Consider the following 14,746-nt stretch of genomic DNA (forward strand, 5'->3'; position numbering starts at 1 on the left):
AAAAAAACTACAATTTTAGCTAAACATAGTGACATTACAGCTCCAATTATCAGACAATCACTAAAATTTAAAAAAAACAACAAAAATAAATAATACAGAGAGATGAAGAGCCATCAGCTCAGTGTATTGATGTTTGGGGGATTCATTATAAAGATTGCTTAAGAAATTAATGTAAGTAACATTGCAGTGTTATATCTGATTACATGAGAAAAATAAAACAAAAAACTATTAGTCACTGTATCTTGTAATTAACTCCTGAAGATGACATTGAGAGCATTGAAACAATGTACATGTAGTGTGCTTTTAAAGTGACATCTTTAATAAAGTTTTTAAACTTGTGTATATATAAAATGTTGATTTTAATTATTTATTAAATATAAGTGATTATTTCAAGTTTCCTTGTCAGTGGGTTTGTTCAAATTAAAGGTGTTTTATATACTTGTAATTAATAACTAAATGGATATATGTGTAGTTCTCTAAAATTTACATAAGGCTAAAAGTATAAGATTATATCATATTTATAAGCCTAATAAGAATATTCAGGTGATGATTCTATTACTATTTTAGCTTTTAGGAAACTTGTTCTTTTATATGAGGTATGATGCTAGTCTAATGAATCTACTTCAGTGTTCAAGAAGTAAATAAATAACCTTTAGCTCACATTTTATATTATTATCCTGTGGAAATAGGGGATTTTGTGTCCATGTGGTGCTCTCTCTCTCTCTCTCTAGCTATCGTATCAATCTTCTACAGAGTTCTGTGTCAACACCCCAGAGAAGTCTTCTGCCTAACTTTTGTTTGCTTACTTATCAACCCAGTGAGCTTTAAATGAAATTGAGTTAGTATGTTCCTGACACTCTTTCAGTAACTTTAATTATTAGATCTGAAAATCTTGCTTACATACAAAGGGAAGATATTTGTAAACCTGACTGGGTTTAACTATAATTTAGTTGCTATCAAGCTCTATGTTCTCATGGTGTTTTTTCTTTCCTTTGGATGATATTTCTGTGTTGATAATGAGTTTTTCAAGGACTTAGTGAAGAACAGTAAACTTCATCCACTACAAAACAATTTACAGAACATCCCTATCTACAGTGTCTACACTTGTTAGAATTCCAGTTAAAAACTTGGTGATTGAGATATATAATAAATTACTAATAAGAGCAAAATTGAAATAAGATTGGACTCTGCACCAATTTTCCTAGTGCAGCTTACAGTCAGCTTTATTCTCGTGATCAGTGAATTTTCACAATTTAGTGGAATATCTCAATCTCTACTTTACACAATCTTTTGCCTGCTTCACCTCTTTCATTCCATTTCTCCAAAATTTTATATTTTCTTCCTATGATTATGAAGCTCTTCTTATCACTGCCTATTTTCAAATGCACTTTTATCTTCACTTTGTTTTTCCATTTTTGTTAGAAAAGAAAAATATAACTTACCATTCCAGCCTGAATGTTCTTCATTGATTAAAGCCAAAAAAAGAGAGAGAGAGAAAAATTAGGTGCAATAATAGTTATTTTTAAATTTGTTTAAAATAAAATACATTATTAGAGATTTAATTTTTAATGAGAAACTTGCTTAACTGAATAATTAATTCAAAATAAAAATGCAACACATTTTTGTTGTATTTTTGAGACACCATGCATATGTGTGAACCTAAGTAAAGAAATGCATATTCATTTTGCCTTTATACAAAACTTAGAAAATCATCAGCTTTCTTCTAAAATTTCAACTTTAGATGGTGAAAAAACATTGGACAAATATTAAAATATTTAATGAATTATGTGACACTTGTAGATTAGTGCATTGTAATATTAGTTATTCTAGCTTGCCATATAACTTTAGTTTAACTAATGATCACAATTAAAAGATTGTGAACTAAGTTTTTATTTAAACTTTCTAGTTGATTCCATATATATTCTATACACTGAATATCAGAACTCTGAAATGGCTATTTACAGATGTTGGTATTGTTTTCTAGAAACTATGTTTGGATTATACCTTTTTTTGTGGTAGGGATCAATATTTTTCTTGAACAAGATTCCTGAAATATGTTAATTTAAAAAGCAATTATATCCACAGAGATTTAAGAATGTGAATGTTACACATATGAGCTCCACACCTAACTAATATAGAAAATCCTGCATTTGTTTGAGTATCCCATCACAATGATTCATTGTTGGGACACAACAATCACAGTTTCTTTATTCACCCCAGTTTGTTCATAGACTTGTGTTCAGTCATCACTATAATGGAAGTGACTCTTGTCAGTCCATGTAATTTGGGATTAGTGATCCAAATTCAGTGCTGCTGAATATTACACCAAGCAAAACAGTGTCTAGTATTCCTAGAGGTGTTGTGCAGTTTATGTATTACAGCCTCACCAAAATGCTTATGTTCATGGAGAACATGCACAGAACTCATGAATAGTACCAGTTCTTATTTTTCTTCATTGAATAAAGTAAAAATTACTGAATTTGTGCTTACCAGAAGCCTCATGTTTTTCTTTCTTCCATGACAATTCTGGCAACAATAAATGTTTTAGATGTTGTATTCTTGCATATCCAAAATTTTTCATTGGTCTCATGTTTAGGTGTGCAAGTCCAGTACTGTATTAAATATATGTAATTCAAGATATTTCAGCATACAGTGTACAAATTAGCACCATTTATATACTTGTGGCATCTATTTATGCTAATTAAGCTTTTACAGAACATTTTGGGTAAGCCATGCCATACATTCAGTTTGTACCTGGATACTTCTGGTAAGGTAATGTATGTGACAATATAGTTTTTAATAGTGCAATTACTAAAATATACATTAAATTTTATTTGATACATCTTAAAACAGCAGATGCTTTAATTCATAATGTTTTGATAGAGGATGCAAGGAATTTCAGTTTATCGATAACTGATTGTTACAACTATTGAGTTGAACAAGTGAACAGAAATTTTTGAAGTAATAGCTGTAATCATTACTGCTTTAAGGTATGATTTTTACTTTATGGTACATTGATATATAATTTATATTTAACTAGTAGCATTTTTAACAAACCATTTTTGTTCAATGCTGCTTTATCTCAAACATTTAATACCTAGAACATCATTATGTAGATGAAAGTAAAGGTTCTAATGTTTGGAGTAAGAATTAAATATGTTTGATCAAACTTGCCTTTTTATGTTAGAAACTAAACAAAAAGAAAGAAAGAAAGATTTACAATACAGAGCAGTGGTAATGTTAGAAGCTTATGCTCAAATACAGACCAGTGGTAATGTTAGAAGCTTATGCTCACATTTATTACACAGTAGTTCTGGCAACGTAGGAAACTTTAACAGTTGTGTGCACACACATTCTTAGATTTCTTTTAAAATACTTTAAATGAAAAAAATAATTCAGATTAGCTTTTATAAAAGGAAAACTTGATAGTGTAAAAATCTGTTCTAGAAAACGTTTTTGATTTTATTTTGTTGGTTGTTGCTAACAGTATAAAATCACTCTATTACAGATATAATACATATCATTTATTTATGATTCTTGAATTATTATTTTTGTTTTTTTAGATATAATTAAGTTTTATCGTATTATCTTGTAGAAAGAAATGGGTAGCTGCAAGTATAAAACTAGTTTGTCTCACAGAGTATAAGAGGCAAAATTAAAAAAGTATCAAAAATATAAATTGACTGGTACACCTGGTGATTTAGAAAATTACAGAAGCTCAAGAAAGTTGGTGAAACACAAAATTATGACATAAAAAGTATATATGAGATAAGGTTAGCTGACAGTATAAAAATTAATAGTAAGGATTTATTTAAATACATTAAAGGAATGAAATGTTAGGAAAGGAGGATAGACTCTTGAAGGATGATAAAGCAAGGCTCACATCTCATGATTATGAAATAGCTGGGTTATTAAATTGCATTTGTTCTTTGGTTTTTTACTTACAAAGATTTAGGTACTATTTCACATCTTGAATAGTTGATAGATGGAAGCAAGATGACTGTATTAATTTTGAGGTGGTTAAAAAAAATTGAGAGTTTAAAAAAAGGTAAGGCTCCCATGCCAGATAGTATTTTTTTAAGGGTTTTGTAGGAGGTTAAAGATTACATATATGAGTCACTTGATACTATTTTTGTCATATCTTGAATAGTGGGATGGTACTAGAGTAGGGGTAACCACACTTCCCTAACATAACAGCTCACACGATAAACTTCAGATGTTTGAAACCACAAGGCATGAACACGTATTACACACACACGTTTATTGTTACATACATATTTTGTTTCCTCTTGGTTATAAAACTAGTGTATTATATAGTCTTAAAAACTAAGTTTAATTTAGTATGTTTGTTCAGTCATCATATCTGATCTATTCTGAATTACTTATTTAATCTAAAATAAACAAAACCAACTAGATACTATAATCTTATGAAATTTAAAAGTATTAGTAAAACCAGTTGTAAAAAAGTTAAATAATCATCACACTATTCTTAAATTATAAAACAAGGCTTAAATCATCTTATTCCATAAAGTAATATACAGTATTATGTATTTTGAAGACTAGATAAAATGATGATATTGACATCAACTGTAAGACATTTTATTATGTTTCTACAGTATTTATATGTGTATTTAAGATACTTTTAAGTGATTTAATGGTGTAATATGTAGATCTATCATATTGATTGTTTAGATGTAAAATGTGAAGGAATTTTATCTGAAAGCTTTTTTTAATTTCATAAGATTAACAAGAAGATACAAGAGTAAGATTTAGCTAGTGTCTGGATTGATAAAAGACCAAAACATCCACAGATAGTATTGTAATATAAGCTCATTAAACTCTTGTTTCATTTTAATATCATATTAATCAAACAAAATATATCATTTAACATAATATTAGGTATTTTTATGTTTGTTTCTATCTTTAATTAATATTGTGACACTGATAAATTTATTTCTTCTGAGTAGCATCATGCATTTTAAACTTGTGTTCCAATATGGCACTTCCGACATTAGCTATTGTTGTTTAGCGCTGTCCTCTATATGATAAATGTTTTCATGCATACCACAAACCTTATGCTCTCTCCCTGTTGGAATAATACTTTCCAATGAATCTCACATGAAATTAATCATGCATCATTTATTAATCAACTGTAGCATAATATGCTCATGTCACGCACATAAATCCCTCTACTCTTCTCTACCTAAACTTCACATCTCATTTGGCAGCTTTCAAGTATCAATGTTTACTTTTGTGCTTTTTGATTTCCTGTGTGACACATTTTGAATTTTGTATGAAGTAGTTTTAGGTGTATATCACCACTTTATTCAATTTATTACTTTACTTTTCTGCACTAGTCTTTTTGTGCAGTTTAGTAAATTATGAATTCTGAAGACAACATTACCACTTCAGAGGTTATTACCAATGACAAATAATCTGTCTCAGAACTTTCTGGTTTTGTCCATTTGGAGGTTGAATGATACTTGGGTCACTTGAATGATACTTGGGTCACACTTTTGTTCTCTGAAGCTGCTCCACCTGAATTTGCTGACATTTTTCAGCAGGAGGGTAATTTTATCATTTTCCTTCTTCCAAGTATCCTGTTCTTTTCCAGTTCCAGTATAAAGATTCAAGTAGACTTTTTCCAGCTTTGATGGATTTTGTATCTCAGGTTTGTTATATTTTGTCTCTTTTTCCTGTTTCTCATTCCCTTTGTGTTTCTTTGTTGCATGAGCATTTTTCTTGGTCCTTTTTGGTTTTTCCTTCTTTTTCTGATATCTAAGTTCATGCCAATAACTTTCTCTTCCAGTTAAGAGTGTGCTACTTTCCCCATGAACCTGTGATCAGTACGCCCTAGCTCACCATTTGGTGCAATATCCATTTTTGGATCACCATTTGTTGAGTTCTTGTTGCCTCTTTGGGTGATGGCTGTCTAATTTAATGTTAACTACATCATTGTTCTCACTATGCTCATGTATTCCTTCCTGATTCAGAGGCCGTTAGGCATCCTTCCCTTCTGGATTGAGAAATTTCTGTAGTTCTCCATGCCCTGACTCTTTCTTTATTTGAACCACTTTCCTTATGCTCCTTATTTCATTTGTCCCTTAAGATTTATGTCCTCCTTTTGGACTGTGGACATTACCAATCTAATTTATTTACCATTGATATATCACATTCCTTTTATATTCTTGCCTATCTTCTTCTTTCCTGGCCATTCCTTTCTCTGTAAGACCATGGCAGTGTGAAAATGTTTTTCCTCCTTTTATCTTCCTTTCCAACCTACTATCTCCCATCTTTATGTTCATCTGGACTTCGATTGACTGCTATATCCTATCAGGGCCCTGTTATAGGCTTGTATATCTGCCCTTTGTGGTGTGTGCAGTCATCTTTTCATTCCTTGACAGTCCTCTGAACTATCTGACATTTATCTCCCTTCTCTAAGATAGATATAGAAGTCCTTATCACTTATTAATTACAAGCCACTGGGGTGGTGGACCATGGAGACTTTCTCTTAAATGGTTTCCACTAAACAGTTGCCTATAACCATTCAGTCAAGAGTGGGGTGGTGTAGATGTAGCGTGGTTTTCTGACACTATTTACGCAATTACAGGAATTGATTCATCTCCTTTCTGGAGGATATGGCCTCCTCACTCTATATACGCAATCTTAAGAGTTGATCCGTCACCTCTCTGGATGACGTGGCTTCCTGACACTGTAAAAGCAATCACAGGAGCTGATCCATCATATTTTTGGATGACGTGGCTTCATGATACTATGTATATACTCTACCACAAGATTTTATTTGTCACTTTCCTAATGATGTAATTTTGTACTATTTGCATATTTAACAATACCAACAACCACTGGAGTTGATCCATTACCTCGTTATCTGATGAGAACTCCTTATACTGTATACACTATCATGGAGTTGATCTGTCCATTTACTGGTTGATGTAACCTCCTACTATTCATTTATGTATACACTAAGTTGATTTGTCACCTTAAGGTTGACATAGTCTTCTGCTACACATTCCATACCACCTGAGATAATCTAACATACATGCAGTTCACCCCTTTCTAACAATGAGGAGTTGGATTTGAATGAACCAGTCAACACAAGTTGAATCCATACTGTCAATCCTTGTGTTATACCCAGAAATTGGTGCAGTCCTTAATCCCTGATTCTTGGATTGGAGGTGAAGATGGTATGATCTTCATTCTACCTTTGCATATTGGTACCCCATAGAGGAGATATTTGGATGTAGTTGACTCTCTGAGTACTGTCTGACATTACTTAGTCGCTCTACACCTCATAATTTTTGTCCTTGTGTTTTATTAATTTCTATACGTGGATGAAGAGCATACCTATTTCATTATTACTTTTTGAACTTTCATTATAAAACAAAAAAGTTTATTTTTATGTAAGTCTTTTGTAAAATATTAGTGTACATAGTAATTTTACTCCTAGTTTGCACCACAATTTTAAAACCCATATGATGAAAATAGAACAGCATTTTTATGCGATAAAGTAAGTTGTTGGGTAAAAACATTTTTATTAAATTTGGTTAGACATTTAGTAGAGAAAGACCATATTATTTTCAAGACTAGACATAACCATAAGAATAATTATTACCTGTATGAAATATACAAATTTTTTTCAGTATAATACAAAGTAGTTGTGGAGGATGTTTTTCATAACAGTAGGTAAACTTTTATTGCACATTATTTATTACCCTGAGTCTACTTGCATAATGATATGGTTTGTAGAAGTTTTTTTTTGTAGGATTAAATAAGCTAATTCTCATCCAGAATATAAAAATATAATAAAGATCTGAGTAACTTGTATGATTATACTGAAGTTGCATTTCTTTCTGTACGTTAATTAAATCCATGTTACGTAGCTCATAAATTTTATCTTGACTAAATTAAAAATTCCACATTTTATGTTCTGTTATGTTAAAATATTTTAACATATTAAAGTGATCTAACAGCACAGTTTGCACAGAATTTGGATTTTTTGAAAAGAGAATTGGTAATCATGCATGAAGTATTGTGTGTTACATCACTTTCATAATTATCTAAGCACAAATAATTCCTTAGTCCTGCATGTCTTCCTTCTCAGTTAATACTTGAATTTGCAGTATAGTTCTTTGGTTTGTGGTTTTTCCATTGCAGTTTTAGGTGTAGTTCCAGGCTGCATGTGTGTTGGCTGACATTTTGTAAATCCTGCTTGGTTCACAATTAGCAGAGAAAGAGATAGGACTGGGTTGCTTTGTATGAAGGAGGATCTAGTTATATTTTAAAGCTTTAGGGAAATGGACAGTAGTTGTTTTTTTATTGTTTAATGTGCATACATAATATAGGTTTAGTATCTACAGTCTTTCCTTACCAATCTTGACTTCTTTCATGCTTAATAATTTCTCTGCAGTATGGACATTTTTCCCTTTTTCACAGCTTCAGGTGGTCAGGGCCTTTAAAAGCACACTGGAAGACATGGAAGAAAAGCGTAGTGCTTTTAGTTTTCACATGTTGAGCAGTTCTGGTAATCACCCAGGACTCAGACCAGTCTCAGATATAAGCTACATTGATGAGGAGATGAATACGTCATCACCTAATGAATATTCTTATGAACAGAGTGGTTCTAAAAAAAAACTTAACACTAATCCCATGAAGAATAAGAAAGAAGCTCAGCACAACCCTTCAAACAAGTGCAACTCAGCAGTAACTCCCACTCCTAGTGATAGTGATGCATATTCTCACTCAGAAACTGCTCCACTTATGGATCAAACAAGGCATTCACCATCCCCAGTAAATCAGCATGGAGCCCCATCCATTTCACCAACTACTACAAGTATAACACCCATCAACTCTTCTCCTTCCTCTAATGCCTCTTTTCCCTCCAGTTATAACAGACCGGACCTCAGCATTAACAGCCCTATCTCAGAGGGCTACCATCTTTTGCCAGCTCCTAAGAAAGTTAATGAAACCAGTATTTAATTCTGGTGCCTTTTCAACTGCAAAGACAAAAAGATTAGCATATCAATGCTAGTGGGGCATATTTAATGTCAGACTTAAGACTTGCATGTCTGTAACTAATTGTGACTGTGAAGATAAGTATTTCAAAAATGTAGATGCAGAAATGTGTTCACAGGAATGAGATGAAAGTATTATTAATATAAATTCAAATAATAATTTCTTATATAAAAATTCTCAGCTGCAAGTTGTAAAGGTGCTTGATATTTTGTATAAATCAAATTACAAAGTCATTTGTTGTTTTTGTTTGATTTTCAAGGAATGATTTTAAACAGGTTTTCCCTGTGTTGGTATTTTGCTAGAAAGCATGTTTTGCAATTTTCAAAGTGTTTTTCTTTGTTTTGTTTTGTTTAACATAATCTATCTGATTTGAGTATGATTTCTTAGAAAATTATAGAAGCAAGTTTAACTAAATTTGCCACTTGGTTTATAAACAGTCAGTGAACATATGTACCATTTTGAATAATATGGTTATGAATGCTTTTGTTTTTGCATTTTGAGCATTTAGTGTTGTTAACCAACATTAAAGAGATGGAAACTTAATTGATAAAGCATACATTTATGATCATTAAAATAAATTTTCTGTTTTAAAAATAGAAGTGTAGATATCAAGAATGTTTCATTATTGTATGTGTAACATATAGGTTATTATTACCAGTTGTCAAAGAAAATGTTAAGTTTTTCTTGCATATAAGAACATAATCATTCTGTTAAGCTTGTTTAAACATGTTTTTATTTTTCTCAGTTTTAGTCTGGATCATTAACAATCTTGTAAACAAATTAATATATATAGATATGTGTAAACTACCATTGGAGTTTTTGTCAACGAGAAACAATTTCCTGAAGTTTTAAGCTCTATATTGTCAATACCTGTAACACAGAAAAACCTAGAAAATTCTTTATAAGGTATATTTTTGTGTGTGGCCTTTGTTAACACTCCTATAATTAGGAAATACAAAGTTACTTAAACATATCTTAACAATGTCTTTCTTGGAAATCAATAAGATTAGTATAAGTTCTGTGGATGGTATAATAATGCAGATATTTCATACAAAGATAAGGAATTGGTCTCAGCTGATAACACTGTATTTTAATACCTTAAGTGAATTGTTTCTGATAGTCATTGCTAAGTTTCATATGTCTGTTTTCTTTAGTTGATTGCTAATTTTAGTAAAAATATTTTGTAGCACATGATTGTATTATGAATAACTTTAAGTATTTTATTAGTTCACTCCAATGAAATACAAGAATTGGCATGGTCTGCAGGTTGCATATTATTTGCCATTGTATTCCAAAGATGCAAAAACAGTTTGCATGTGCACAAAATTATATATCCCATGTTATTCTCAAAGCATGTCACATAGCTTAGTTTACAATTACCCTGTTTGTCTGAGCAATATAAACAACATAATTTTCGTAGAATATTTGTTTAATGTTCTGTAAGTGAAGTAAATTTTAATCTTTTTATTTTGTATATGCATGTGGAATAAATTATTTACTTGTAATTATTATTATATTATGTTTGTACTAAAAATTGACTAAATACCCTAACTTTCATTCTAATTTGTATAAGAGGAAATGTAAGATACATATATATAATTAGTTCTAATAACTACCAGGTTGGTTTTTAGTTTCACTCTAAGTACATATCTTGTAATTTTTGGAAGTTGATGCAAATTATTCTGAGTTTTAATTACAAGTTCCTGAGAGATCATTTAAGATCATTACTGAAGTGTGAAATATACATATCATTAATTATATTGTTAATGTTAATAGAAGCAGATGAATGCCATAAGAAAAAAAACAAAGAATGACAAAACAAAATGGTTTTACACTACACACAGTTATTTTATTTAACTACAGATTGACAGAAATAATTCTTTGCTCAGATTATCTAACTTTATTATGTTAAGCTTTACAGTGTGTTCAGTAGTTAGATTTTTGACACTACCCTGATATTAAGTATTGTAATGTGTTCAGTAGTTAGACTTATGACAATATGTTAAATAAGGTAACTCATCAAAGTGTGTTAAGGATTTTATCTACATGCTCTATCAGTTTGATCTTATTTGTTTCTTTGTGTGTGTGTATATATATATGGCTCGCCAAAAAGTAGGTCACTCATATTATATTTGGAATAGATTTGTAATTATTGCAGACGTAATTTGATAGAGATATTTGTTGTGGAAGTGATTCTTTTTTGTATGTAGTGCTGGTATTAATTGTGATGGGCACAATTTTGTACCTCTAGATGAATATCAAGTGATAATTTCTCCTGATTCCCATTTGTTAACCAAAGTTGCAAATATTCATAACCATCATGTTCACATATTTTGTGAATGAATCAAGATATTTGTCACTGTTCTGTCAGATTTTGAAATAATACTAAAAATAACCATGATTAGTACATAACATACTTGTAAGTTAATAAACACTCTTATCACTGTAAATCTCATCTCTAACTGGTACTGGGAATAATTTTCTACACCACATTTATCTGCTTGCAGGTTAAGAAAGCTGTTTATGATAAGTTATGGAAATAGTCCTAATTACACAATCAACTATGTGTAGGTTAATCAGGATACTTTTATGTTGTGACTCATTTTTCACTAGTGCTGGAAATACCCTCAAATAGTGTATATGTTTAAATCTAAGTTAGTAAAGGCATTTATGGTTGAATCAATTCATTTACAATTATTGCTGGGATTAAGTGTCATTATCACATTTTGAAACTTATAAATTAGTAAAGATTGTTGTAGTATTGACTGATCATTAACTGATACTAAGAATAACCATGATCATCACACTCATATACTTGTTGATTAAGTAAGTCATCATTGTTGTGATGAAGATAGTTATAATTACTATAACCACATACTTGTAGGTTGGTTGTAATTACACAGAGGATAAAATATTTATGATTACACAATTTCAAACTTGCAGATGAATGACGATTGCTATTGTTCTGGTTAATCATTAACCAGTGCTTGAATTGAGCATGGTTACAACATTCTTGTTTTAAATTGATTAACATTTGTTATTTTACTGACTCATCTTAAGCTGTGGTAGGAATATTTATAACTACTTGTAGGTTGGTGAGGAGTGGAATAGTTATGACTACCACAATTTGAAACTTGCAGATTAATGAAGATTGCTGGTGTACCAACAACTTTTAGGTAGTGGTAGGAATATTAGTTACTACCACAGTCTTGTACCTCTAGATTGAACAAGGTATTTGCTGTTGTACCGTAGATTTGCAGAAACTATCCTCCATTCAGATTTATCTAAATTTATTATGTTAGCATTAGAAATGGCCATAATGTTTTACTTCAGGATCCTTTTAGATTAGTAAAAATTCTTGTTGTACTGGTTCATTAATAACTAACTGTAGACATAATATTGAGAGTAACAAACATGTACATTTAGATTAATTATGGTATTTGTCGTCATAATGACTTGTATTTAACTAGTATGAAGTTACTACACGAGTTTGTAGAGTGAAAAGGGTTTTTGTTGCTATTAGTTACTTGTAATGCTGTGTCCTTAGTTCTTTAATTTTGTTATGCTTATTCATCACGTCTTAATTGCATGTTCAACCGTACAGATTACTTGTGTTTGTTTGTTCTAATTATATAATTAATCAGTCACCAGTAATAATTGTACTATTTATCCAGTAATTAATCACTTACAAGAATCACTCATATTACAACAAAGTTTAATCTGTTTTTAGGAACAAGCTTAAATGGATTAACTACAGTTTTTAAAATATAAAGGGTTTCTGGACATATATTTTGTATTGCATTTCTGTGAAACTAAGTATATCAACATTTATATTCTTTTGTTATAAAGTATTTTAAAAAGATATACTGTTATTAAAATTCAAAGTTTCTTTTTCTAATATTGTTCTATCCTAATTATGACTAGTTTGATAAATATATAATATAATAAAATCATGGTACACACTGCACTGAGTGGTAGAACTATTACATATTTGAACACAAGACTGAGTTGATTGTTAAACTTTACCAGAAGAGTGTATGATATTAAGTGTGTGCCAACATGTGAATGTTTGTTAAAGGTGCTGTAATCTGAGTGCCTCTTATTTTGAAAAGCTAATGTTGTTTGAGCTACTCGGAATTGTATGTTTGAGGTTATCATTTCAACTAAAATAATACAATTTATGCTTGTTTTAATGTGATGATATAACAATATTCATTTTAATTATTCTTGTTTCACTTATGATTTTTTATATTTTATTATTTTGTGTTTCTGGTATTGTTAGGAAGTTAGATTGGAAAAACGTTTTTGATTAATTTTAATGGATATTTCTTTAAAATATATTTAAAGAATTTTTATTGGCTTTAATCTGTTGCGGTTAGAGAAACAAAAAATTATTTGTATATGTTAGAAACAAAAACAGAGCAGAAATTTTATCTGTATTTATCAGAGGAAAAAAAACTTTAAATTTTATGTATATTTGTTGGAAAGTAAAATTACAACATTTTTTATATGAGCAAAGTTGATGTTGAAAGGAAATCAGTTTTCCTCACTTAGTTAACACTAGTTAAGGAATGTGTTTATTCAATTTATCTGCAAATGATTACAATGTAACAGTTACATAATACTGTTATGTAGACAGTTATATGTACAAGAAGCCATTAGAAATGTTTATTAAATCACAAATAGTTTGTAGATTTAAGTCTGATGTGAGTGTATATTTCTTTGTCTCCTTTCTAACATGCTTCTCAAAATAACATAAGACTATTATACATATCCATTTTGAGATATTTGATGCAGTTGCCTTTCTTTTTTCTCTACTATACATATAAAGTGTTAGACACTTTTTTGTTCCATTCTGAGAACCTGATTGCTTTTTAGCCTGTAAACAGAAAATCATTACAAAACAGATTTTCCAGTTTGCAGTTTCATACTTCCTGTGTTTTGTTGTTTCTAAGTTTTTTACTGTTTATCTTATGTTATAAAATATATTATTTTTTCAAACTATTGAATGCTAGTGTTGAGAGGCACTTTTGTAAAGTACAAATTGTGCTAAAAAACAATTTAATGGTACTGACTTTAGAGCATAATCTCATTTGCAAACCAGTACATGTTAATGGGGGGAAAATTTTTAATGTATCTTTTAAACTTTACAGATACGACTAATTTATAAGTTAAAATTTCAGGGTATTTTGATTTAAAGGAAATGTGTTTTTATACCTTATAAAGAATATGCCAGAGTTTCTGAAGAAAGGAAGTTAGAGGGTTGTATTAGTTAACAATTATTGAAAATCACTTATTTTTACCTGAAGTTTTCAAACCAGTGGAAAAATACAGTCGGGTCTTTTAGAACAAATATATTACACACGCCAAATGTTTTGTGCTACAAAGAAAAGCTTTGACCACTAAATGATAACCAAACCCAGATTATCCTGATTTTTACTGTAAGTAGTTGGTGGTGAGTAATAGGACCAGTTGATCTCCGTATAAGAAACTCACAGATCGAGAAGTAAGATTCTCTGTCCTTGTAAGTTCTTAATTTAGAATTTAATATATCTTCTTTTTGTTTTTTGTTATCATCTGATGAGGGCACTTGTGATGCCAAAAATTCAAAACTTAATTTCAAATTTGCATTATTTTGATATGTAGAGAAGAATGTTTTTTCAGAAATTCAACCCAACCTATAATTGAGTAAAAATAATATTGATGTAATTAT

At 30.2% G+C, this 14,746-nt stretch overlaps 1 protein-coding gene across 15 annotated transcripts in view; it reads left to right on the top strand.

The window, feature by feature from the left end:
- Window positions 1-14,746, top strand: part of LOC143253153 (plasma membrane calcium-transporting ATPase 2-like) — a 212,120-nt gene that overhangs the window by 178,174 nt on the left and 19,200 nt on the right. For 13 of the 15 annotated variants that reach the window (XM_076506498.1, XM_076506499.1, XM_076506507.1 and 10 more), the window contains one exon: window positions 8,455-13,732. The exons of 1 other annotated variant lie outside the window; for it this stretch is intronic. In XM_076506498.1, the coding sequence (XP_076362613.1) occupies window positions 8,455-8,997 (543 nt within the window). In that variant the 3' untranslated portion in view covers window positions 8,998-13,732. Of the gene's footprint in view, window positions 1-8,428; window positions 13,733-14,746 lie in introns of those variants that run through there. One more of the 15 variants, XM_076506512.1, reaches the window with a different exon arrangement.

This window comes from Tachypleus tridentatus, chromosome 6 (genome assembly GCF_004210375.1).
Source record: "Tachypleus tridentatus isolate NWPU-2018 chromosome 6, ASM421037v1, whole genome shotgun sequence".
In the NCBI taxonomy this organism is placed as follows: Eukaryota; Metazoa; Arthropoda; class Merostomata; order Xiphosura; family Limulidae; genus Tachypleus; species Tachypleus tridentatus.